The 27,179-nt window shown below is 52.3% G+C and overlaps 1 protein-coding gene and 1 long non-coding RNA gene across 8 annotated transcripts in view; one reads left to right on the top strand and one right to left on the bottom strand.

The window, feature by feature from the left end:
* DPP6 (dipeptidyl peptidase like 6) overlaps positions 1-27,179 on the top strand; it is a 944,937-nt gene that overhangs the window by 855,501 nt on the left and 62,257 nt on the right. For all 6 annotated transcript variants that reach the window (XM_027051282.2, XM_027051281.2, XM_027051278.2 and 3 more), the window contains 6 exons: positions 13,740-13,863; positions 15,421-15,459; positions 19,744-19,851; positions 22,256-22,347; positions 23,115-23,162; positions 24,920-25,038. In XM_027051282.2, the coding sequence (XP_026907083.1) occupies positions 13,740-13,863; positions 15,421-15,459; positions 19,744-19,851; positions 22,256-22,347; positions 23,115-23,162; positions 24,920-25,038 (530 nt within the window). The remainder of the gene's footprint in view (positions 1-13,739; positions 13,864-15,420; positions 15,460-19,743; positions 19,852-22,255; positions 22,348-23,114; positions 23,163-24,919; positions 25,039-27,179) is intronic.
* On the bottom strand, positions 18,705-21,647 carry LOC128314672 (uncharacterized). Of its 2 annotated transcripts, XR_008296532.1 has the most exons (3): positions 21,446-21,647; positions 20,565-20,801; positions 18,705-20,263 (listed from the first exon to the last, which is right to left on the bottom strand). It is a non-coding gene; the product is annotated as an uncharacterized LOC128314672 (long non-coding RNA). The 2 variants fall into 2 exon arrangements; XR_008296531.1 differs by having other exon boundaries at positions 18,705-20,801.

Genomic DNA, 27,179 nt, shown 5'->3' with positions numbered 1-27,179 from the left:
CCCATTTCCAGATTCCTCCTGTTGTTTGCCTGCTAACCAGCCTGACCTCCCCTCCAACAGTTCTCAGATACAGGGAAGATTGAGTCTGGGCTTCCGGATCTTTCCAGTTGGCCAACACTTACTGACCCTGGTTTTGTGCCGCATGCTGTGTTAGGCACCCGGATGGCCTCTCCCATCGTGTCACCCACAGTCCAGAAAGCGGGACAGCTCGTGGTCCACGGCCGAAATGAAGTGTGGTGGGAGCCACGACACGCAAGGTGGGAGGGACAGCAGCCCACAACGCGGCCCTCGGGCGCAGGACTCCCTGGGCCAAATTTGAGGCCGTCTTTTAAGACGTTCACGTGAAAGGTAATTAGGGACCATGACCCCGCGGAGGTAGGGCTAAGAAAAGGGCAGCGGCACCTTGACAAGCTGAGCTGTGTCCTGTGGGTGGAGACCTAGATGGAAATCATTACGCACCGCCCGCCCCATGGTTTTTACCATCCCCCCCCGCTGAAACCCAGCTGCTCTGATCCAGCAAACGCGGCTGTGTCATACTGGTTTCCTGGCGCCTTCCCAGGGCTGCGGGGCTGGGTGTTGAGCTAAGACGCAGCAGAGACCCGCAGGACCTTTTCGAAGCCTTGTTGCACTGTGCCGATACGTGGTTTTATTCTCCTCCGAATATCCATTCGGCCGGGGCACAGCCGGCGGCCTGTGCGCTCTTCCTGATTGCCAGATGGCCGCGGGCTGTCACACAATTGCACCGTGAGAAGGAGCCCAGTGGGTCCCTGACGCACCTGGGCGGGGACGCGGGCTCGCAAAAGGCTCAAAGGCGTCTTGCTTTCCTTGCGTTTTCTTCTACTTGAGCTCATTCGTTCATTCATCTTTGACCTCCAGTTCCAAGGACTTAGATGGGCTTAGCTCATGGAATCCCACCGCTGGTCTGTGCGAGGCCTCACTCTTTTTATTTCATTGTTCTTTTCAGGGAGTCCCTACTCCGTGCTCTCCTCGCCACATAGACACCTATGTTTCTTGGTCAGTTTCTGGCTTTTTGTTTGCTGAAATCGACTACTTTGTTCAATGCATTTTTCCTTTAAATTGTTTTTTTTCTTTATTGTTTTTAACTTAATTCCACTATAGTTAACATAGAGTGTTTTATTAGTTTCGGGCGTGCAGTATGGTGATTCAGCACTTCTGTACATTACGCGGTGTTCATCAGTATCAGTTACTCTTTTTTTTCTTAAGTTTATTTATTTTGAGAGAGCGAGAGAGAGAAAGCACGAATGGGGGAGGGGCAGAGAGAGAGGGGGACAGAGAGAATCCCAAGCAGGTTCTGCTCTGCCAGTGCAGGGCTGGATGCGGGGCTCAGCCTCATGAACCAAGAGATCATGACCTGAGCCAAAACCAAGAGGCGGACGCTTAACTGACTGAGCCACCCAGGCGCCCCAATAGAAGTGTCCTCTTAATGCCCATGACCTATTTCACTCATAACCCTGCCCACCTCCCCTCTGGTGACCACCAGTTTGTTCTCTATAGTTAAGAGGCTGTTTCTTGGTTTGTCTCTTTCTCTGTCTCTCTTTTCCCCTTTGCTCATTTGTTTTGCTTCTTAAATTCCACCTGTGAGTGTGAACTCCTGTGGTATTTGCCTTTCTCTGACTTATTTCACTCAGCATTGATACTGTAGCTCACCCATATCATTGCAAATGGCAAGATTTCATGCTTTTTTTGGCTGGATGACAGTCCACTGTATATCTATACCACATCTTCTTTATCCACTCGTCAGTCAGTGGACCTTTGGGCTCTTTCCATCCTTTGGCTATTGCAAACAACGCTGCAGTAAACATAGAGGTGTATGTACCCCTTTGAATTAGTGTTTTTATATTCTTTGGGCAAATGCCCACTTGTGCAATTACTGGATCCTAGGGTAGTTCTATTTTTAACTTTTTGAGGAAGCTCCATAGTGTTTTCCAGAGTGACTGCACCAGTTTGCAATCCCACCAACGGTGCATGAGGGTTTCTTTTTCACCACATGCTCACCAACACCTGTTGTTGCTTGTGTTGTTCATTTTAGCCGCTCTGACAGGTGTGAGGTGGTATCTCAGTGTGGTTTTGATTTGTATTCCCCTGATGGTCAGTGACGTTGAGCATCTTTTCATGTGTCTGCTGGCCATCTGGGTGTCTTCTTTGGAGAAGTGTCTGCTCCTGTCTTCTGCCCATTTTTTAGTGGGATCATTTGTTTCTTGGTTGTTGAGGAATATCAGTTCTTTATATATTTTGGATACTAACCCTTTATTGTCTATGTCATTTGCAAATATCTTCTCCCATTCCATAGGCTGTCATTGAGTTTTCTTGGTCGGTTCCTTTGCTGTGCAGAAGGTTTTCATTTGGATGTAGTCCCGGTAGTTTATTTTTGCTTTTGTTTCCCTTGCCTCCAGAGAACTGTCTATGAAGATGCTACTATGGCCAGTGTCAGAAACATTACTACATAGGCACCTGTTTAAACATATTTGAGTCCCCCTTCTCTCCATTAATGTTAGTAAAACGTGTGTTGCTGTTTACACAAGTGACATTGTGATGTACATAGATACAGATACATAATAAACTTATGTGTGTGTAGACCGTTTCCCCTCTTTTTCACTCAGCAGTATGTAAAGACCTAGCATATTTCTGTGTGTACATGCAGCTCTCTGCTTCTAACTGTGCACGTGGTCTAGATTTCTGCAAACCCTCGGGGCTTACATTCTCAGGGCCTCCTCTGCCACCAGGTGCCTCTTCCACACATGACTACCCATGATAAGCCCATGCCAACTGGCTAGGAAACGGAGTCTTCTTTCTGGTCCATCTCTATAAAATAGGGACTTGTTGGGAGATTGGTATAGTGAATCCAATATAAACCTTGACTAAGAATTAGGGGGAAGACAGAGGTCATCAGAGCAATGCAAACATCACACAATAACAAGGTCCTCATTACTAGTGACCTCAGCCCCAGCCCCTTCAACAACTATACTGCTGTACCACCATCGTCTCACCCCCGTCACCATCACCACTATCACCGCCGTCACCGTAACCTTCACCCCCACCACCTCCATCACTTGCCTCTACGTCTCCTATTCTATAAATCCCTTCACGTTCAAAGCATATCGACGATTGAACAAGGACTCCACGGTCCCTAAGCTGGCACCTCTCTCACCTCCTTCTCCCTTATCCTGACAATGATCCTACATTATAACCGGCCCCTAAGATGGAAGGGAAAGGTTCCCCCATTGAAAGTGAAATCGTGGAAATCTACATCAAATAGTAATCTGTCTTGGAGCCACATCGCTTTCATATTCTGCAAAATGCAATTTGCCTGCAGATATTTTTACACAACCATGTGACTCCTCTGAGGACCCGCTCAGATACGGAGCCAGACCCTTTGTCACAGGCCGCATTTGGTATCTGGTGTTTCCGTTTGCTCAACAATGTCTTCTATTTAAAAACATCACTTTTTAAAAATTTCTCCCAAAATATTTTTTTCTTCTCCGCCTTTATTCATGGAATGAACATTGCTGAGAAAATGCCAGAGTTAATTGCAGCCTCTTTATTTCGCGAGATAAACAGGCCTTCTGTTCCCTTGCCCTTTATTGCCCACAACTGTGAGAACCTTTGCCAGAATTTGGAATACCACAAAGTGACACAGCACATTAATCCCTGGGAGAGAGACGGTGCCCTGTTAATATTTTATGGCAAACAAATGGACTAATAAAAAATTCATATACTTCTCACCAGGAAGAGTCCGTGTATTTTGATCTGAAGGCACCTTTGGCTGCAGATTTTTGGGAAGCTGGCAGTGTCTTCTCAGCGCACTTGTGCTTTTCACCACGCCCTCCACCCCCATCCTCCGGGCAGACCCATGACCTCCTTACAGTAGGGCAGTCCTTACCCCTCACTGAAATGAGGGGTTGTCTGTCTCCCCACAAACCGAGCCCCCCTATGACGAGGGTTTGGCTCTCTATTGCCAGCACCTGGGACCGTGTCTGCACAATGCTAAACCCTAACTAAATGCTCTTGGAATGAACAAATGTTATTCGTTGGCAGACAAAGTACTTTAGAGTAACGAGAAAACTGGTAGCATTTCTTCTAGGAACCTTTACTTCCTATTAATGTTTTGGTGTCATGTTCTTTTTAAAATGCAATTTCTGGGGCACCTGGGTGGCTCAGTCAGCTAAGCGTCTGACTCTTGATTTCAGCTCAGGTCATGATCTCGCGGTTTGTGGGCTTGAACCTTGCATCAGGCTCTGCAGTGATGATGCAGAACCTACTGGGGATTCTTTCTCTCTCCCTCTCTCTCTGCCTGTGCTTTCTTTCTCTCTCTCTCTCTCTCAAAAGAAGTTTTTAAAAAACACAGTGTCTAAGATTCTCAAAGTACGAAAGAAAGTACTCAAAGAAAATCTGCTTTCTGCGATTATCAGAATGTTTCAGTATCTCTCTTCATCTCAGCACTGGATCAATCCTTGTGTCTTTCAAAGCCCTGCTCTGTCTCATCTGCTTACATCATTGTGCTTTAAACCCTGTTTTCTCCCCTCTTTTTACTGCAACCAACTTCTCTTTATTCCAGAACACCTTATCTGCCTGCCAATACGTTTATTCATCCAGAGAACGTTTAGTAAAGGCACATGTGGAGATGGAGATCTGTCATTCAGTGGCTCTTGGAGGTGTTCTCTGTGGTCTCCTGCTCACCAGCATGTCACGTGGCTCACTTAGATCGTGGTTCTCAAACTCGAACACCACTGGAATTATCTGGGGGCCTCGTTCAGCCATAGACTGCTCAGCCCTGCCCACAGTGTTTTGGACTCAGTGGGTCTGCGTTGAGGCCTGAGAATTTGTATTCCCAGCCTTCCCAGTATGCTGGTCTGGGGATCACACTTTGAGGACTGCTAACTTGGATAATCAAGCGTGGGTGCAGAGACTGTTTCTGCTACTGCCTTTGCCCCCTGCGGCAGAGGCATTGGCTGCTTCTGCTGCAGAAGCCCCGTGTCGCCATTGCCGTCCGCTGCTGTCTCTGGGCGGGCCAGCCTCCCGGGAGTGTGGTGGCTGCAGGGGGCGTGCTCTGCAACTCTGAGCCGGTGCGCATAGGACCCTGGAGACAGGCTCCCTGTCTCTGTCCGTGCTTCCTTCCAGGCGCAATGGAATGGATTTGAAGGCACCTTTGGCTAGAGATTTGCGGGAATGGGGTGATGTTGATGTGCAACCCGGATTCATTGCCTGCACCGACACAAACAGGCCCCGTGGAGAGGCCAAGGCCAAGGGGACTAGAGTTCTCTGGGCACGCAGGCCTGCGTAACCTATGGCTATCCCATCACACAAAGTCAAGTCGCATTACTGTTGCTTCACTGACATTGACTTTCTTTCCCATTATAATGTCCTTCTGGATTCTCCTCGGTCAGTGCCTCCTCTCTCCTCTCGTGAGGCAGTGTGACTCAAGTTGTGAGGATTTTATTGGTTTCTTCTGTAGGTACCCGAGCCTTGGTACTGGATCACAACTAATAGGAGGCATGCCCGTTGCAGTACCACAAGGAGCTCTGGGCCCGGCTAGTTGTCAAGAAGAATTGGTAATACACAGCAATTGAGATCACATGGCACAGACCACAGGTTCAAGGAGGGAGGGGTGACCGTGGCCTCATGGAGGATTCTGGGGGAGTCCCTTCCCGCCCCTGTTTTCAGCATCTGCAGTTGGGCCAGTGGTGCCCGTAAACTGTGAGCAGAAGCAGGCAGTCTGGGACTTCTCATCTGGGGAAGACGGGCGTGGGGGTTCCTTCTGTTGTGCATTGTCTGTGAGCTACACATCCCTAATGCGGAAATCTCTGTCCAGCATAAACAGCACACAGCCTAGGGCCCTCAGCACCTCTGCAGAGGGAGCACAGCGAAAACACGGTGGACGCGCCATTCTCCTGGGAAAAGAGGTCTTGAGGGGGGACACGTCTGGGACACAAATCGACCAGGCCCCCAGGCTGGCCCCAAACACAGCTGTGGGGTCACCTGCCTGTGGACAACCTCATAAAGGCCCCTGTTCTATAAAATTCAGAAATCACAGAAGCTTCTCCTAGCAAAGCCCCCAAGAGAACTCAGCACATCAGAGCAATAGCTCTTGAGTATGGTTTCAAAAGAAGGAAAACTTCCTCCAGGATGTTTGGTCCTTTTTTTTTTTTTTTTTTTTTTGAGAAGGACAGGGGACAAAATATGTATTCAGTTTGTTTATGTATGTTCTAATTAAAACTGTTCTGTTTGGGGAATAATTCGGCTGAGATCTTGAACGCCATGAAGCCCTCTCCTGTCCCAGCGTGTCTGCCCCCGCCGGGCCGGGCCGGGCCAGTTTGAGTCAAGAGCTGGACAGCTCCCTGCTCCGGCCGCACTGGCCTCGCTGAACAAAGAGAGAAACGCTTTCTGGATTCTGCAGACACGGTTTCTGCCTCACGCAATCCACACACTCGAAGTGTTCTGTCCTTGACAGGCCCCCTCTTGCCCGCTTTTCTTGTAATGTCGATTCATTGCTTCAGGAGCTTAAAAAAACACTCATTCTTGCACATCAGTGTGGCCAGAAGCACCCAGAGGAGCCGTGCCCACGTGCCTCCCGAGGGCAGGCGCCTCTCCCTACGTCCTCACGGGTACTCGTCAACAGACCCAGCCTCGTCCAGGTCACTCGGTGTTTGTCGACAACTCCATGCGGTTATCTTTTCTTAATTTTTATTTACTTGTAACTTTCCATTTCCTTTTAATCAAAATGCTCCATATTAATGCTTAGAAGTAAAACCATGCAGAAGGGGTTACAGGGAACAACAGTCCCTCCCCACTCACCCATTCCAGGTGGAGATGACCCTAACTCCTTGTATGGTTTTCCCCAACAGTAACCCTTGCGTCGTTAAATAATATGCTTATATATTTCATTTTTTATTTACTTGTTTTTTATTAATTTATATTAATCAGTTTTATTATTTTTTATTTATGCGTTATTTCTTAGGATACACAAGAAATGTGCATACCCCACCCCATGCCCTCCCAGCTTCTCATTTATGTGCGTTTTAATTTCCTCTGTTGGTTACCTTTATTTTATTTTATTTTTTTAATATTTATTCGTTTTTGAGAGAGAGAGCGTGCATGCGTGGGGGAGGGGCAGAGGGAGGGAAACACAGAATCCGAAGCAGGCTCCAGGCTCTGAGCTGTCAGCACAGAGCCCGACAACGGGGCTCGAACCCACGAGCTGTGAGATCATGACCTGAGCCGAAGTCGGATGCTGAACTGACTGAGCCACCCAGGCACCCCTGTCGGTTACCTTTAGAAACTTAAATAATATTCTTACCAGTTTCTTCTGTATTGCGTTAACTATAGACAAGAATTCGCACCTCCCCAGTTTGAAAGGTGAAGATATGGGTCCTGTCCTTTCCTCCAGGTCCCTCTCTGTCCCTGTCTCTCCCCTAGAAACTCTGTCATCTTTTTGTTAACGTTTCTGTCACTGATATTGGTGGCATTTGCATTCTGTCCCGTGACCATAACTAAATCTTACTACTACTCTGTACGTTGATTCTAAGAAGTTAAAATCAATAAATAGCACTGACTTTATCATAAGTAATTGTCTTTCATGCTAGAGGTGTGATGGGGCTGTGTGTCTTTTTGTTCAGCGTTTTTTCCTGGAGTTTTAAATTACTCTTGTTTTTAACGTGAACTGTTTGATTTTTTCTTACTCTCATTCCTGTCCTCCCAAACTCCATTAGGTATTCTGCTGTATTGCCCTGTTCCCTAAACCTGTCCTCGCAAGAACCCCCGCTGCCCACCCCAGTGTGGGCTAACTATTCTCTACCACGTCCTGGGACCTCCACTGCTGTCCCGAGTTGGAGCCACTGTTTTCTGAATCACATGCCACCTTCGTTCCTGATGACGTTTTCATTAAATATTACATTATTATATACACTGGGGCACCTGGTGGTTCAGTCGGTTAAGCGTCGGACTCTTGACTTCAGCTCAGGTCATGATCTCACGGTTCGTGGGTTCGAGCCCTGCCTGGGGCTCTGTGCTGACAGTGCAGAGCCTGCTTGGGATTCTCTTTCTCTCTCTCTCTTTCTCTCTAAATGAATAAACTTTAAAAATCAAATAAATAAATTACTACATAAACTATTTTGTTCTTATATAAACCATCGTGATTTAAGGCCAGATTTTCTGTGGTCCGATCACCACTGTGGCTGTTCCATCAATGAAAGGCCTGTAGCTCTGGTCTCCCATTAACAAGTCTTGGTGTAAATTCTTCTTGAGAGACTTCCTTTTCAAAACTATCTTGGCTATTTTTTTCCATTTCTTCTTCCATATGAACTTTAGAATTCTTTTACTAGATGATCTCTCTGCAAAAAAAAAAAAAAAAAAAAAAAAACTATTGGTCTTTCTGTTGGAATTAAATTTATTCCTTTAAAAAACATTCAACATTCAGCACGTGTGATGCACCTTGCAGGGGCTGACGATACAGGAAGGAACAAGGCAGATGTGGTCTCTGCCCTCAGGAAGCTTACGTGGAATCAATTCCAGCCTTCCCAAGTGGATTATCATTTTGAAAAGTTTTTTTTACCACATTTAGTTTCCTCTTCTGGAAACATAGTTTATATTCCTTTCCCTTTAATGTTTCTTTCTGTTTCATCATGTATGATGTGTCTTACCTTTTGTTCATAATCTTCTCTGAAACAGGCGCCTGGAGAGCTCAGTCAGTTAAGTGTCCAACTTCGGCCCAGGTCATGATCTCACAGTTGGCAAGTTCAAGCCCCACACCAGGCTCTGTGCTGACAGCTCGGAGCCTGGAGCCTGCTTCGGATTCTGTGTCTCCCCCTCTCTCTCTGCCTCTCCCCTGCTTGTGCTCTGGCTGTCTCTGTCTGTCTTTCAAAGATAAATAAACATTAAAAAAAACTTATAATCTTCTCTAAAAGATTCACTAAATGTTTGTAATTCAAGGAAATAGTCACCCAATATTTTTGTTTGTTTGTTTTATCATGTTTTGTCACATAATAATTACTTCTGATTGTTACTTCAAATTGGTTATCAAATCGATAGGTGTTTGGGACTAGTTACAGATGATTGATTTTCTGGATCATCTTCTTACATGCTAAACTTAAAAAAAAAAAATGTTTATTTATTTTGAGAGAGAGGGGGAGAGAGAGGGAATCCCAAGCAGGCTCCATGCTGTTAGCACAGAGCCCGACGCAGGGCTCAATCTCACGAACCATGAGATCATGACCTGAGCCAAACTAAGAGTCAGATGCTCACCCTTGGAGCCAGCCAGGCACCCCCATGCTAAGCTTTTAATTTTGAGTCTTTAATTTTTGATTCACTATGGGGTGTACTTAAGGACAAGATATCGGTTGTTAAAAACACACTGAAATTTAAATACCCCTTAGCCCTAGAACAGCAGAGAGATTTGCTATCAGCCTAAATTTTGACTCTTTGTCGAAACTTACTTCCTTACTAGATTGTGGTGAGATTCCTTTCTTCTTAGGACTCAAAGATTCTATCAGAACATATTTAGGCATTTCATTAATCTCCCTGGCATATGGAAAATCCTTTTAACCTGCGTATTCAGATCCTGTTTAATCCACGGAGATGCCTCTTCTGTGAGTTTTGGAGATCATTCTGGTCCCAGCACTCTGGTTTCCCTGTGAGAAGTTCTTATGTCCTCAGAAGGGGGACACTCCCCGCCCCTTCCTGTCGCCTCTGTGGCACCTTCCTCTGCCTTCTGGGAGAGCTTCCCCAGGTTTGCTCAGTTTCTCCTAGTCGGATTTCTCTCACTTTCAGCTTTGGTTTCCCTGCAGTCTTTCACCTCCTCCCCTCCATCTCACCCTGTATTTTTAGGGCTCCGTTCTGCCTTCACGTTTTCCGTGTGATCCCCCCTTTCCTTCCTTTGTGTTGCTTGATGACTCCACCTCAGGAAGGAGACATCCACCCACGCAATCTGGCAGCAGATGCAGCTGGGGGTTATTTTTGACTCTGAACTTTTGGGTGCTGCTTGAACCTTCTCCGATGAAATCGGAAGACAGAATCTAAACCGAATCCATCGTGCCTCTCTCTGCTGGCTGAGTTGAGAGTTTTCTTCTTTCTTCTGCCTTCTTTCGAATTTTTTTTTTTTTTTGACATCTAAGTCAACAGGTGTCCATGAAAAGTCATGATTGTCTGCGACACCGAAGTAGCAAAGGTTTGACTTCCCACGTTTCTGGCTGGTACGAGCGTGGTGTTCCCGAGGAAGGATAAGACACTGGGGAGCAGGATTATGTCCTCCTTCTGCTCGGCGACTGCTGTCTCATGGAGGGAAGCAAAGGTGGGCAAGCCATTGTGTGGTTTCACACACCTCCGTCGATGTACGGATGCTGGAGATTTTCAGCACTCACTCCGGCGGTATTGTGATTTTGCGTCTTTTTTGTGTCTTTACAGGCACGTTGACACAAAGTTGGTAAAGACCTCCTCACATTTGCCAAGCAGATGCCTCTGTGTGCTGGAAATCTCCATGGGCTCATGCCGTCCACACTGCTGAGGCCCTATGTGTGTGCCATACGGTCCAACCCTCATAACCAACAGTAGCTTGACAGAGCCATGGCCTTGGACCTTGACACTAGCCCTACAGTCAGAATCTACCCATTTCTCCTGCATATAACGGTCAGGCAAACAGCTTTAAAGTTAGAGGAAAATGGAAAATATATAAGGAACCAGGAGAACCTTTCTACTTATGGGTCTCTTCTTAGGGAAAGTTTCAGAAATGGGCAAACACTGTGTTTTCCTGTCCATTAACATATGGTGTCGCTATGAACCTCACGAAGCAAATAGTCATTCTTTCTAGAGTACCGCTTCTTCGTGAGGCTCTGCATCTCCTCGCCAGATGCTGCCAGCCTTTAAATTGCCCATCCTGAGCAATGCTTTATCTTTACGACTTGACTTGATTTTTTAAAATACCCTGAGCTTATCTGGCATGAAGCCTAGTCATGGATACAATTCATGGGATTAGGAAACGTTGGTTCGAGACGAGATGTTGCCGTACAAGTAATGAGACTGCTGTGTGTGGTTCTGAGGGACACTCGGGCGGAAGGCTCCCAAGTGTTTGATGGACAGCAACACGATGGGAGATCCTGGAATTGCCAAAACGTGAAGAAGCACCACTTCCTTCTAGAAAGATATGTTATGGCATCTTTCTAGCGTCTTTAATAATTGTTTCAAGAGTTCTAAAAAATATTTCTCATTGCATTTCATCACCATACAATCTCAAAGGGTGCCCTCAGTTTGTTTGAAATTCATATCACACCAATGAGGAGCTGAGGATTCAAGTTCCATGTGCAGTGAGGTGTGGGAGCAAAGTCCTCAGGCATCTCTGAGGGACGCTGCACCTGCTCATTGGTCGGGGCCCCCATGAGAATCCACACGACGAGGCAAAGCGGGTCCACGTGTAACTGACCTCATCTGCAGTGCAGTTATTTCTCCCTTTCTATGACATGTCTCGTATTACAAACTGGGAAATTAAAGGGAAAGACCTTCAGACTTGGCCTTTATGAAGATTGTTGGTGCAAAAGAACATCACAAAACCTAGAAAGACACATAATAGGACGCATGAATGTGTCCAACAAACGGAAACAAGAATGGGGTCCTCCCTCATTAGTATGGAGGCCGTGGGGAAAAAAAAAATAGTCATTCCAGGAGATCTGACTTTTTCTTCCTTGATTTCATCCAGATGAAGTATGTTTGCTCATCACTGTGATGTCGCACACACACCCTCAATGCAAATGTCTGCATCCAAAAGGCCCCACAGTCCAGGAAAACAGGAGTTTGCCACATGCATCCCATGGCCCTTCAAGCTAGCCGTCTCTCTCCACCTTCCGTCAAACAGGGACCAAAGGATCATTCATGTTATAATTTAAAAATAGGAAGTATTATATGGAGAGCAAGGGCTGAGCACAGACCCTGAGTTATTTTTTTTTTATTTTTTTAATGTTTATTTATTTTTGAGAGAGAGAGAGAGACAGAGCACAAGTGGAGGAGGGGGAGAGAGGGAGACACAGCATCCGAAGCAGGCTCTAGGCTCTGAGCTGTCAGCACAGAGCCCGACATGAGGCTCAAACCCACGAACCGTGAGATTGTGACCTGAGCCGAAGTTGAACACTTAACCCACTGAGCCACCCCGGTGCCCCGACCCTGAGTTGTTTTTAAGGGCCAAGCTAAATAAATGTTTTCATGCCTACAAACATCTGGGGAGACGATCAAACGTAGCATTACAAGTCGGCTCCGGCATCCACAGAGGACTTGCCAAAAGGCCACACTCCCCCTCAGAGCAGGAGCCTGACCCCGTCGGGGGAGCAGGCAGATCCTATAAACACACAGAGCCAGGTCCCCGGGGCCCGTGGGCCTGCTGAGCAGGTGGTAGGAACAGAGACAGCCCTATTTCCAAAACCACAGCAAATTGAGAAGGTTGAAAATCATAAAAGTTGGATTATGCCTGAATGACATCCTCACCAGCCATGTCCCCAGGAGATTGGCCAAGGCTTTGATGGGCAGTCCCCGGGCCTCCCCTCTCCCCGACGCAGAAGGTACCGGCCTGAGCCAGCTCTTGACTTAGGTTAAGTTATTAAAAGTTTTGATTGACAGGTGGATTCGAGAAATAGGGGACACAGCAATTCAATCTCCTGGTTAAACCAAAGCTTAGATGAAGGCATCTGCTTCTTTAAGCCTTTCTGTTGAAAATAATCATCGGAGGTACTAAGGTCCGTTTTGAGCTTGCTGGGAATTGTCTCGTGAATGTGCTGGAGCCTTTAGTGATAAAGGACCTTGTGAGGCCACAAAGTAATCATTCCTAACAATAGATCTCATTATAGATATAGATGGGGTAGGTGATAGAACAAAGGTTAGCTGGCCTCTAGAACATTCTGGGAACTCACCTAGGGATAGTCTCTTTGCACTTGTTTTCTTCTTTTTCTCAAATGTGTAGTTTCCCCCTAAGACTCCCAGTTTTGAAGGACTCTGGGTGAATTGGTGAGTGAATTAATTGCTGAAAGCCCCAGCACCCCTTGTGCTAAGTACAGGGTAACCTAGAACAGTGTGACGTTTTCAGGTTTGGGTAAAAGCAGGCGTGTGACATCTAGGGTATCCCACCAAATCTGCCTGATGCCCACGGCCGTGAACCAATTTCCCTAATTAGCTGGCGAACGTCCCTGGGTGTTTTGCCTTCCCAGGAAAGGGAAGGGACGCACAGAGCCTTCCTCTGCGTGGCCCCGGGGTTTTTATAGCACGTGAGGCGCCGTGAGCGCCTGTCTCTCCAAGCGCTTCCTGGTGCTCGCTCTGCCAGCCGCTCGTGTGACCTCCTTCTCCGTCCCGTGAGCTGCAGTGGCGCGTTGGCCTGGGCTGTGGCTTGAAACCCAAGCCAGTAGGTCAGCACTAGCTGCAGCGTGACGCGTAAGACCCGCGGAGCAGAAGCCACACGCTTCCCCCTCCGGGAGTCGATGGGCCGCGCGCACTTTATCCGCAACCCTGGAGGGAGCAGCTGAGAAGGAACTGCGCTGTGTGGCTTACTTGGGCACGTCAGTGCCTTGGCTGTGCCCGCCACAGTTCGCGATCCGAGCACGTTCTTGAGAAACCCCATTTCAGGACCTCCCGGGACGAGTCCAGCCCGACAGGCCCCGGCCCTCGGCCCCGGCGTCCAGGGCTGGGCTGCGCCCGTCTCCTGGCTCCCACGGCCCCCGCAACGCTGCCAACCCCGTGTGTTTGCGTGTTTGCAGGGAGTACTACATCACCATGGTGAAGTGGGCCACCAGCACCAAGGTCGCGGTGAACTGGCTGAGCCGGGCGCAGAACGTGTCCCTTCTCACCCTCTGCGACGCCACCACCGGGGTCTGCACAAAGGTACGGGGAGGGAGGGGACAGGGGCCAATGGCAGGAAGGAAGGGAGGCGGAAGGGAGGCGGCATTCCGGGGCGTCTGGGTCACCGTCCACAGACTGGCCGGAACCCGCCTGCCGGCCTCTGTTTTGGTGCCACCGTGTGGATGGATTGTGTACTGCCGCAGAAGTCAAGGCTGAGCCCTCCACGACCGCAGGGGTCGCGTCCTCAGACCTGCATGAGCTCCACAGCCCGTGATGTGTCAACCCCCTTTATCTGCGCCCACCGCATGCTCGGGACGAGCCTTCTCTTCATTTTCCAGTTGATATCAGAGAGGGGGAGGGGCAGCCTGAGCCCCCAGGACACGGGTGGAGCCGGCCCTGCCACCTGGCTTGCCTTGCCCACTTTCGGCGCACCTGGGGCTGCATCCGTCCCTGAAGGTCACCGGTGAGCCCAGCTGTGTTCCTGGGGGCTCGGGCTGACTTAATGTGTAGTTAGAGGAGGTGAACGTAGGGACGATACCATGGAAAGTACCAGAGGGAAGCAAACAAAGAATGAAAATGCAAGCCGAGGGGCGGCCGAGGACACACCCTCCAGCCCGTGGGCGTGAGGCCTCCACACTTCCACGTGAGCCCGAAGAGGCACACCCCCTCGTGCTAGGTGAGAAAAGGTCAATTATACTCCACGAATAATGCCCAGCAGGTCTTCCGGAAACTCCTTTTGGCCCCTAAGTTTTTATTCCCCAGCCGGGGAGGGAGAGGGCTCGTAGAGCAGGTTCACCGTGGCCTGGGAGGCCCGGAAGCATCTCGCCGCACCGCCTTTTCCAGGTGCACAGAGTGATCTGTTACCGAGACAGGCGTCCCCACGTGAGTCACCTGAGAGCAGACTCCAGGTGATCCGGTAGGCATATCGAGGGGGAGGAGGGAAGGAAGGAGTAGATGCAGAGCCAGGAAGCTGGGAATGGTTGCTGATCTACACCTGCTCTCACCTCCACCCCGACCCGTGCGAGTCCATCATGAGACTCCCTCCTGCCAACCGTACAGGACTTGGGGCTAGAGAACCCCTCCCTGGGCGTCCGGAGGCCGGACCAGCACCGGGAGCAGGCCCACGGTGTAGCTGGAATACTGGTGTTTTTTGTTCTGTTTGGTCTTCCGTTATGCATCTTTCCACACGGTTCTGGGAGATTTACTTTTCGCTCCCGGGGTTGTTATTCAGGGATGTGGCTTGAGAAACGTCCACACACCTGCACACTCACAAAGCCCTACAACAAGGCAGCACTTCCGAGCAGGCCCACGCGTGGACTGACGGCCAAATATGGCAGAAGTACGCCATCTTCCACCGGATTCCCGCCCACCATGGGTTTGTCCCCGTTGCCGGGGAGGGCGACGTTTTTCTTGTTCGGGGACACGAGTGTTTGGCGGTGAGCCACAACGGCGGGCCGGGATGCCTCCTCCCTGGGCGGGCCACGGCTCTGTGTGCCTGTGCAGCGACCGTGGAGGGGAATCAAATTGTTTCTGCGCTGTTGGTCACAGACACAAACCATGCAAAAACATCCTTTGTCTAATGCTCTTATTTCATTTCAGAAACACGAGGACGAAAGCGAAGCCTGGCTCCACAGACAGGTAGCTACTGCACGTTTGCCTTGTCTTTTGTCTGCACCCGCCCCCAGATGCGCCACCACGGCACTCTCCGAGTTTTCACAACACGATGGCTTCTCAAGCATTCAGTCCCTCAGTAGCCCCGCAGAGGTTTCCGGCCCTGGTGGGTGGGGGGGGGGGGCTGCTCGGCCGGCTCCTCCTTGCTCCCCGTGGCCCTTGTGCATGACTGGAGAGTCACAGAACCAAGGAAGAAAGACAGTTTGAAAACCACGGCTCTTGAGAACGTACGGGGCTTGGTGAGAACTCCGTTCTGTTAGATTGATGTCCTTGTGGCGAATTACAAGGAGTCCATAAACGCTGCCTCAACGTACTGTCTAAAACAGGTTGGTAGCCATACATCTCTCCTCATGATTCTGTGGCTGTCCCGTTGGAGGCGCACCGTGCTGGGGTTCGGCGTGAGCTTTCACGGGAACCTGGCCTTCGGAGCCACCCCCGGCTTCCCGTCCTTACTCGGGCAAGAAGTACACGTTAAACAGGCTCCGGGGTCTTGAGGTTTGAGGAGGTCGGGAGAGGCCGACGGGGACTCCCACTTCTGCAGCCAAAAACATTAAACTCCCGCAGAAAGCAAAGCTCTCAGGGCTGGTGTTCTGTCTCACTCCACACCCTGGCAAAGAACAGGTGAGAGTTTTGGAGGCTTCCTTCCTTCCTATGCAGCCTGCTGGGATGAAAGCAGTCTGAACATTTGTGGGGAAAATCACACCAGATTGGAGTCTCGAGAATCGGGGTGAAGCGAGTGCCAACAGAATCCGGGGACAGAATAACGGTGGCTGGACGCGGACCCGCGGGCGGGACTTCCCTAGCGGCGGAGTCAGCTGTCCGTCCCAGCCTCCCATCGGTTATGTCCAAGGTGGCAACCTCATACACGGGCACACAAGCACACTCACTTTGAAATACTCCTCCTCGCCGGTCTTTTCCGAAAGAGGAATCGCCCGAGTGCCCGATCTCGTTGCCTGTGTGTGAGCGTGGGTGCCACATCCAAGCTAAGAAAACTCCAAGAAAGAGAGCGTGCTTGGAGGACCCCGAAACGTGAGCTGGGAGGTCATGCTGTGAAGTTGCCGAAAGCCCCCCTGGACCAGTGACAGGAGCACAGATAGCAAACAGACGTGCTGGTGCCCCTCTTGTAGCAGACAGAACGTCAGACCGCTTGACGTGAAAGCGAAGAAAAGCCATCATCTGTGTGGTCGTCTGATCGGCCAGTACCTTACGGATCAGACCAAACAGCGCCTAGGCTCCGTGGATCTCAAAACTGAACCAGCGACTTCTCCCAAGCCCTTGTCCGGCGGGCGTGGGGACGACCTTCCTTCTTGTGGCTGAACGACATTCCACTGTACGGACAGACCGCGGCTTGTTTATCTGTTGATGGGCATTGGGTTGTTTCTGCCCTTTGGCTGTCTTGAGCAGTGCGGCAAGAACCTTCTGCGGGGAGCCCAGAGCCAGACAAAGAGGCCGCCCGTCGTGTGATTCCATTAACACAAAATGTCCTGAATAAATGAGTTCACAGAAAGGGACGGCTGTTTGCTGGCTCCCCGGGCCGGGGGAGGGCGTTGGGGAGCAAATTTATGTGAATTTCACCCCAGTACAGTTTTTAAACAAACAAAAAAAACCCAAATGGAAATGAATCCTCTAGAACAGCGGCTCTCAAAGATGCACGGGGTGGGAAGGTTGATGAGAGGCGGGCACGGATCCCACGTGTGGTAAATGGAAGTAACCCTAAGATATGTTCAGAAGACACGGACAGGTGTTTGGCTGTGGGCGGGGCCGGAGGCCAAGAGGCCGCCCGCTTTGCTGGTCTCTTCATCGCGGAGACGCCATCATCACCGGGATTTTTCTGTATTTATCAGCCTTGCAGCTCGTGGCCCACCTGAGAACACCAGCCACGCTCCAGACAGACAGCCTGGATGGCCTTGGGACAGCGGCTCTCTCCACGCAAAATCAAGTCGGCACTCAAAGCCACGTGGAGAATCACACTTTTACAATGCAGACTTGAAGGCATTTACCGAGCAAACCGCTAACATTTTTTAAACAGCCATTGAGAAATGTGTCGTGCCGTCTTGAGTTTAAGACGGCAGGTCCTATAGAGGACCTGTTCCAAGGTGGTGCTTTCCCCGCTCAGGGCCGGCGAGCGGCCCTGCCTGGGGAGTGTAGGGAGGCCCTGCTTTCTCTGGGTACCACTCCTCAGGCATCACGAACACAGCGCTCCAGGGCCAGTAGGAAGGTCTAGCTTCACCAGTTTCTCACGACGTTCAAAGAGATTTTTCACAAAGGGATCCGTGAACCCTGTTTTTCACACCCTTCAGGATATCACGAGGTCCTGGAGGGCAAGTTAGGAACCACCCAGTTCTCCTAGGAATATTCCAGAAGAATAGGCAGCTCCCCCCTGATGCATACACTCCATCACCACCACCCGTGACTTTGCAACGTCTGTCCTGATGTGGATCCACGGGGATTCGGTGTAGAGCCCTGGACCCCGTCCTCTGGCTGAAGATGCATCCTGTAGGCCGACATCAGTCTTTCTTCCTTTACCGGAATTTTGGTTTTGTGATTTCAAACTCCAGGCTGGGAGATTGGACAAGGGGCGTGTCCGGAACCACTCTCTGGAAAGAATTCGCAGGTGTGGTACCAACATTTCACAAAGACTCTCTCACCAGTAGAAAGGGCTCCTTCTTCACGGATCCCCTGTGAGTGGCATGGAGGTGGGGAGAGGGGGCATCGTGTGTGGCAGATTCCCTGTTACCGAGAGAGACCGGAGAGCTTCCCCCAGAAGCCCTGAGTGTCAGCACTGACATCCGGGTCTCCTCCTCAAAAACCATTGCACTCTCCTACCAGGAATACATTTACTGCCCCAGAAAGCGGGTCTCAGGCTGAGGGCAGGTGCACCGTGCTCCCTGATGAATGTAAAGGTGACATCGAAATGATGAGGGCCCCCTCAGTATGAAAGCAAAGCGTCTGGCCGGAATTAATTATTTATTACCTTTATTCAGAGTATTTTTCTCTGCCAAAAGTGCAAACACTTCCCCAGAAAACGGAGGTAATATTGCAGTACCCGCCCTGGGGCTTGGCAAATAAAAGTACATTTAAAAAGCCAGAGTCCCCACTCACTTTCCCATTGCCCCTGCTTCTAAATACCGCGCTGCCAGCTCTAAATAGAAAAATAAATATTTGCAGATTAAAGGTTTCATTTTATTGCAAATATTCATGAAGATTAAATGTCATTTTAATCACATGTTAGTTTATTTCTCCGGGCGCATCACGCTGGCGTCTCCTCGCTCACTGCGGGGAAATGTGCGTTCCTGGCACCAGCTGGGGCCTATTTACCATTTGTTCTCGGCCGCGTGAGCGTGTGGCTCCTTGAATCAGAAAATACAGATCGTCGCCGACTAATTGGTGTTCACGGATGGAAACTTCCAAGCCGGAGCCGCAGAGATGCTGAGATGCAGCTGTAGCAAAATGCCTTTTCCCCCATCGGGGAGGTGGCCCGACCCCGGGGCCGTGGCCGCTCAGCTCTGGGGGGGCCGGGCAGGGATAGGGCAACACACTTCAGGCCTCGGCTTTGAATCCAGCCGAGAATTCCTTCCCCGGGGGAGAGCTGGGAATGCCCATTCCTCTCCGAGGAGAAGTGGCAAGAGACCCCAGCAAACGGGCCATCCGGCAAATGCCCGTGTGGCACGCTCTTCTGGTTCAAGGTTCCTGGAAGGAACGTTTCCTGCACCTGCACCTTAGAATGAATAAAATGTGTCCTTGTTTGCTGCTCTGTTCTCTTTTTACTTGTCTCCCTGGCGGGCTATTCCGTGTTCTTTACTAAATTAAAGAACAAAAGACGAGACCGAACGTGGTAGAATTCGTTTTCAGGCACAAACTTGTGAGTGTTCGGGGTTCGCTTCTTCAAGGTGGAGGCGGGTGTGCCTGGACAGGTGCTGCCCTGGGCTCTGCTCTCACGGAGCCGCGGTGAGAGGGGCAGGTGCCCCGGGCGCCCCGGGGCAGAGGTCCTGCCCCGCCTGGGGGCCTGCGACAAGCCCGCTCCGCGCTCGGCGCCTTCCTGAAGGCTCTGCTGAATTCCTCATTGTTTCTCAGGAAACAGAAGCTTTGACTCGTGCTTCCCAAGGAGAGGAGAGGCCCCACTCACTGTTGATTCTTTCCACCGCACCCCCCATTACAAACGGCAGAGGAGATGGCTCTCAGGATGTATCGTCTGTGGTAGACCTTTTCCACACACAACGAAGCCTTTTCACACTCTGCTTTTGTCCGTAGAACGAGGAGCCGGTGTTCTCCAAGGACGGCCGGAAGTTCTTCTTCGTCAGAGCCATCCCACAGGGGGGACAAGGGAAATTCTATCACATCACCGTCTCATCGTCCCAGGTAATCCCGACCGTTTCTAAAACTTCCCGCTGTGCTGGTGACAGCCCCTAGTGGGGACCACTCTGTGTGCCCTGATCATCTGCAAGGTCCCCAGAGTGAGCCCGGGTCCTTGAACTGGGAGGTGGTTTCCCCAAGGTGGGGCAGAATGGGGCGCTCGCAAAGCCCAGGGCTTGAGACGCTGGGTCGCACGTGTGCCCTTTCTGTTACGGCTCGAAAATGCGATGACCCTTCGGGGCCCCTGGGTGACTCAGTCGGTTAAACGTCCGACTTCAGCTCAGGTCACGATCTCACAATTCGTGGGTTCAAGCCTCGCATCCGGCTCTGTGCTGACAGCTCGGAGCCTGGAGCTCATTTCAGATTCTGTGTCTCCCTCTCTCTCTGCCCCTCCTCCACTCACGCTCGGTCTTTCTCTCTCAGACATAAACATTAAAAAAAATTTTTTTTAAATAACACTTCTGACAGTAGCACAGGGGGCTGTGGGACCCGGTGTCGGGGATGAGCCCTGGGACTCGGGTCTGCTACTTTGTAGACGATCCTGTGCCCTCAACCCTCCCTCCCCGTCTGTTGTGCTGTCCCCGACCCTCTCTCCCAGGGACACGGGTCTCCCAGGGACACGGGTCTAGTGCCTCACGGTGCGGTGTCCTAGGACATGCTGTCTTTGAGCCCGGTGTAGGCTCTATGCCATTACTCTGCTCCCACCTGCTGCCACTCACCTGATTCTGGGGTCTGGTGGCTTAGGAGCAGGGCATCGCTGAGCTTAATGCACGCGGAGTTAGAACCGGAAGCAGAGATCTTGGTGAACGCTGTTTGTTGCATACCTGTCGCCCCAGGAAGCTCAGGGCACTGAGTGTTTGGGGAGGGCTGCCTTTAGGAAGAAGGTGCAGAGAGGGCGTGGCATTTCTGTGACCATGACCCTCGTCTTCCGAGCGTGGATTCCATTTCTGCGAGAGCTTAAGTTATTTGGGGCCCAGGATAGGTGAATTAAAATTTGGTTGTAAATAGTTATCAAAAATATCCTGTAGCTACTAATAGAAGGCTCCTATTTAGGATTTGGGCCAAAAGACAATTTCAAAAGAACATGCTGAGGACGCCCCACTTAAGGGCAGGTGTGACACAGGGAACAGTAGCGGAGACCCAGCAGTGACCGTGGGGGGCCTGGTTCCCCGAGGCAAGGCTGCAGGGGCCTGAGTCTCCAGCCCAAGTGACCGCATGACTGACGGTGACTGCTCTCTGGCCGACTTTCCGTTGGTCACTGTGGCACCAGAGTTCTGTTTCCACATTTTGGATCACATTAACCTAGATCGAAAACGTTTATGTGTTTGCATGTGGCCGTGTCCCTGAATTCATGCACAGAGTGCCCTGTTAACATCCCTGCAGGAAGCAGGCCCGCCTTCATCCAGGAGAGCACCCCCCTGGCCAGGAGCCCCTCAGGCCACCCCTGTCATCCAGAATCCCCCGCACCCCCGCTTCCCTGCTCCCCGCAGGCTCTCCCTTCCCCTGAGACCCCCGTGGGCTCTGCCTGACTTAGTCACCATCCGATTCCCACCTGCCTCCCTGAGCACCTGCCCTCCAGCACAGCTGGCCGGTGCCTCACCCTGCACCTCCACACCGCGTTCCAGATCACGTCGTTCCTGTCGCGATGGCCGCACCTCCCTCCATTACGGTTTATTGTCAGAATTATTCCACATTGGGAGGCACTTAGGGAGAGAGAGGATTCGAACCGTCCTTGTAAATGATGGCAGAGAATGACAGATGTGTCTCCTCCCTCCGTCCTTCCCTCTCTCCTTCCTTCTCTACCTTCCTCCCTCCCTCCTTCCCTTCCTCTCTCCTTCCTGTCTTCCCCCCTCTCTTCCTGCCTTCCTTCCCCTCTCCCTTCCCTCCTTCCTTCCTTCCCTCCCTCCCTTCCTCCCCCTCTCTTCCTGCCTTCCTTCCCCTTCCTTCCCCTCTTCCTTCTTTTCTTCTTTCGTCTCTTCCTCCCTCCTTCCCTCCTCCCTCCCTCCCTCCCTCCCTCCTTCCCTCCTCCCTTCCCTCCGTCTCTTTCCTTGTCTTGTTTCATACCCCCCATATTCCTCTTTCCTCCCTCCCAGTCTTCCTGTAGTAATGACTCTGCTAATGAGATTCACAAATTTTACAAAACAGCATCAACAGCATGTGCAGAGGGGCCATTGCTGCCTCTAGTGACACCCATGTGTCATGGCTGGTGGCCCGGCCGTCATGGCACCAGGTGACAAGTACCACGGACGTGGACCCTGGAGGAGGGGGAGGGCTAGGACCTGGGGGTGTCAGCCGAGGCTTTGTGGATGGGCTGGATGCAAGCCCCGGTCAGAGGAGAGGACTTGGGGGGTGGGGACCCCACGGAGGGGCTCGGGCTCACCAGCTCTGCCATGTCCTGTCTGTGTTCCAGCCCAACAGCAGCAACGACAACATTCAGTCCATCACATCTGGAGACTGGGATGTCACCAAGATCCTGTCCTACGATGAGAAGCGGAACAAGATGTAAGTGGGGCGGGCCGCGGGGCCGGCAAGACCCTGGCGAAACGCGGCCCTTACTTCCGGTCAGACGACACTCACTAGGTTCTGTTTCCCAGCGGCCCCACCTCCAAAGTTGCCAGGCACTGAGCAGAGGAAGCTGAGCGGCCGGCCCTGTGGGGTGACACAGGGGGACAGGCGGTGGCAGGACGGGTCTGTACTCCTTGTGAGCTCCAGGCCCCAGGCGGGGCGCGTTGTGACCGTTCCGTCCTTCAGCTCAGCAGTCCGGGGGAGGGAGGGGGGTCACTGCTTTCCCCGCTCCTAATGTAAATAAGCCGACACACAGAGCGGTTGAGTCGTTGACTGCGGCTTATCCAGACGGTGACAGGGAGCCAGGATTCAGCTCCGACGGTGGAGGCCAGGCCCGGGATGCCGCTCGTCCTCCCCGGTGGTGGGACCAGGGCCCGGGTGCCCGCGCTCCAGTGGCAGACGAACACCACTGCCCCAGGCTTTACGTCTGGACTGGTGTCGAGGGTGCTCGGGTCCCGGCCCTCCGGGAGGCCAACGGCTTGTAAAGGGATGCCCACACCTGAGTCCAGTTGTACACCGTCCTCGGCCCCCGGCGGAGCCCCGGTGAGGCCCCTGGGTATGCGGCTCTCCCCGCCCGCGCCCGGGGCTGGGCCTGAGCGGGACAGGAGGTCCCGTCACCACGCATGGGCAGAGTCCCGGGGAGCGTCTGCAGACAGAGCCCACCCTGGGACCACTAATCCCTGTTGTCCCCCCGGTCTTTGCAGCTACTTCCTGAGCACTGAGGACCTGCCTCGGAGGCGACAGCTCTACAGGTACGTGGGCCGGCCGCACACGGGGCTCCGCCTTCAGAAGGCCTGGTGACTCATGCAGGGACGCGGTACCCCCTGGGGGGGGGGGGGGCGCAGGGGACCGCCACAGAGGCAGCTGTAAGGTCCAGAGACAAATAACGAGAAATGCAGAGGCCGCCAAATTTGAAGCTTGATTTTTCTGCACTTGTCCAACGCGGGGGTGTTTGCTCCCCACCCCCGACGTGCTTTCTCGTGTTGATAACCCAGTCTCTTTCTTCTCAACTTTATGCAAATGTGACGTGGCGGGCTCATTCCCACGGGGGGCTGATGGGAGGCAAGTCGGGTCGGGCGTGCCCCGTGTCGGGCGGGGAGGAGGCCCTCTACGGGCTCCGCGTCGCCACCGTCTTGCTGTGACAGCGGTCAGATCTGGAACCCCAGACGAGGCAGAGGAAGGGTGCCGTCTGAACCCTGGAGAGGCGACTTCTTCCAGGGTCTGTTCTCCCTGGCATCAGGTCCCGTCACCTGCCCCAGTCACTGTTCCCACCGGGGAAAGCCTTGGGTTCTGAACTGGGATCACCAGACATGGAAATAGCACAACCTCTTACCTCCTCCGTGTTTCCCAGACTAGAAGGTCAGTGGGTGCTGGTCACAGCCCGCAGGCACACCAGCCGCCCCACGGGGACCCGAGGGCCCGAGGGGGTGACTCAGGCTGGATGGAGCCGACGCCTGGCTCCCCTCCCTGCCGCGGGGACACTGGAGAATCCCTCTCAGGAGGACCAGCGTGTCCCCTCCCACCCACCGGTGTGTGTGCTGAGGGCACAGAAGGCCAGCACAGGGGAGTCCCTCTGGAGGGGAGAGAACTCTGGCAAACCCACGTGGTCACAGGCCCGCTGCTCCGTGTAGCCGGGCGTGTCTGCCAGCATTACTTAGGTCAGTCCTGTCACCCCAAGAATGAAGGGGTTCGAGGCGGACCGCCTCCCTTTTCCTCCGCCTTATGAATACCGTTAGAAGGCTGTCTTCTCCTGGGCGCGAGCTACCGTCACCCTTGTGGGCAGGTCTCCTGCGGGGCCTGTGGGGGCAGGGGACCTTCCCCGGCAAAGTGCTCAGGCAGGAACCCCCTCCAGGTATATGCAAAGCCTCCTCGGTATCTTCATTTTGGGGAACACATTTCAGACCTTCTTGACGTGAGCTTGTGCTTGTTCCGTGTGGTCCCGGGGTTCGTGCTCCGCCTCCCCCCCCAACAAGTGAGAAGCTCCACGTCTCCGTGTGGCTCCGAAGCAGCCGGAGCCCGGTTCAGCCCATGCCCCTGGGGTTCCTGACCCGTCGTGCACCAGTGCTAGGTTCTCCTAGGAAATTCGGAGATTCGGAAGACGAGCTCCTGTTCTCAAGGAGCGAGCCGTCTTCTCAGACCAGAGGCGTGGGTGCAAAGTACTAGATCACGGCACCAGGCACTGTGTGCCTTCCCCCTTCCCAGCGGGGGCATGCACAGGCGCAGGTGGCCAAGCGTGCACTGTCACCTGTGCACCCGGGGAGCACGCGTGCCGTGAGCTCTTCCGAGGGGGGCCTGCCCTCCAGGGAAGGGGAGAACAGAGCAGAGCATTCGGGCCTTCCCGGGGGGACGGGCGGGAGAAAGGCCCACCGTGGAGCGTCAGGGACTCCCGAGCGCCCTTGAAAGGAGAGAAGCCACCAGCCCTGGCGGCCGAGCTGGGGGTGTGGGCGCTGCGCCCTGGGCTGGTCTCCTGGCCGCCTGGGTTCACGCCCCACCGTCTCTGTTCCTCCAGTGCCAGCACGGTGGGCAGCTTCAACAGGCAGTGCGTGTCCTGTGACCTGGTGGAGAATTGCACCTACTTCAGTGCATCCTTCAGCCACGGCGCGGACTTCTTCCTCCTCAAGTGCGAAGGTAGGCTGCGGCCCTCTGCACCCGCCTCTAAGTCAGCGCCGAGATCCGCGGGCGTCCCGGCCACCGCCACCGGCAGGGGGGAGGCGGTGGGAGCCCGTCCCAGACCAGGCAGGGACCCGCCCAGGCGGGCTCACGCGGGCAGGGTTACCGGACCATCTCTGCGGTTTTCGGCTGACCAGGGCGTTTACCCGCCAGGCCACTTAATCCCAGAGTTCCTCCACATTCTCCAAACAAAAAGTCCTAGGAAGTAGATACGTGTCCCACACCCCGACGAACCTTCACCATTTATAAAGGTAATAAACGTCTCAAAGCTCAACTTCTTAAGCATATTTAAGGGTCGAGGTGATCTGGAAGTCTCAGGCAGAGAAGAAATTCTCGTCCTATGACCTAACGTGGGGGTAACTTATCCCAGAAAGTTCCTGATCACATCCGTCAGCATACACGAAACAGTGGGCATGTCCCACGGTGGAAAAACCAGTGTCTTTGAGTCTTGTCCTCGTACGTTGGAAGGATAAGGTCTGAATCCACAAATAAATACGGTTGTTACAAAGCGTGTCTCAAGAGCTCCTGAGACCACGTTGCTGCAGGTGGAACTGACTGGGACCAGGACCAATTCAGGCCCATGACTCGCGGGTGCAGAAGGAGGAATGTCTGTGAGAGCACTGTCTTCGTCGGCCTTCGCCAGCTGCACACCAGTGCGTGACCTCATCCCCTTTTTGTGAGTATCTTCCAAAATTGTGAGAAGCCAGGAAGACTCGGCCCCTTGACCACCACAGGCTCAGCCCCAGACGTTCTCCCAAGACGATGGGGAACCTCTGAATTACAACTGTAGCCACCCCCTCCCCCAGTCCCCTCGAAGGAAGGTGGTACCAACCTCCTCTTTCCTGTGCTGCCCGGGAAGCAGACAGCAAGTGGCCGAAAGAGGAGAGAGCCTAAGAACCAGTCCACTGGCTTCATCCGTCGACAGGAGGTTGGGTGATGCACAGGGAACCAGCATCAAGGTCTCCCGGCTACCGGGCCAGCGACACCTGCCGCCCCGTGGCAGGATCTTTGGGAAATTACAGCCTGGGAAAATGTAGGGTTTATGTGGCCAGGAAACCGACCCACTAGGAGCTGAGACAAGAGTCTGACCAGAGCTACACAATCACGCATCTGGAATCTTGTCCCCAGAAGGAAACACAGAAGCATCATGATAAAATACAGAAGAGAAAAATCAAAGTGCATTTAAAGAACTTCCCAGACAAGGATCCATCATTTAAATCCATTTAAGTATTGAGCATGTTGCCTTATCGTAAGGTAAGCTTAAACTAGCCCTCTTCTCTACAAAATTTCTCTGTATATATTTTTTGTGTGATAACCTATTTTCTGGTGAAAGTAACTTGAATGCCCAAATTGACCTTTCGCCCAAAGCCTGACCAAACCCTCATTTTTAAAAAGGGACTTTCTAAAAGACAAACAAAGAAACATAAATGTACAAAAGATGCAATGATGAGAGACCACGGACTTAGCCGCAGTGAAAGCGAATCCCCGTCCTGCGCTGAGGGCCGGTTAACCCCGTGAGCGGTGGTGACGACTGTCATGGGGGTGAGACTTCAGAAGGGGATGATTACACCCAGTTTGATTGCTTGGGATTTTTGTGGGGGAAGAAGAATCAAGGGAAGATGACGTGGCATTTCAGATGTGGGCAAGGGTGGGATTCAGAGTGTCGAGTGCAGTGTCATGGGGCGGGGGGAGGGGGATGCAGCATGAGGAGGAGCGTTGGGCATGCTGAGATCGTGTGGAGGGTCCCCCCCCGATGGCCTGTGAGCCCCCATCGGTCCAGCAGAGGCATGCATTTAAGAAGTCCAGTTTAACAACCAAAATTAATTCTCAGTGATTTTATTTTCCCCCATGTTTCTCGGCAGAGATTAAAGTGGACCCAAGCAGCATTGATTAAACTCCCTCCCCTGTGTTGCTTTCACACCCCAACGCTACTCGCTACTCCAGAGATTCCTACGAACCTCTGACCAAAACGATGTCCCCACCCCCAGCTCTAGAGGCTCTCCTTCCCGGCTCCTGCGACACTTCGGGTAGATTAACATGGCCCCTAAGATGTAGCCAGAACAACAAGTCCTTCCCTTCTAGGCTGAAGAAAACGTAAT

Source organism: Acinonyx jubatus, chromosome A2 (genome assembly GCF_027475565.1).
Source record: "Acinonyx jubatus isolate Ajub_Pintada_27869175 chromosome A2, VMU_Ajub_asm_v1.0, whole genome shotgun sequence".
Classification (NCBI taxonomy): Eukaryota; Metazoa; Chordata; class Mammalia; order Carnivora; family Felidae; genus Acinonyx; species Acinonyx jubatus.
This window is presented reverse-complemented; position numbering and strand designations above follow the sequence as displayed.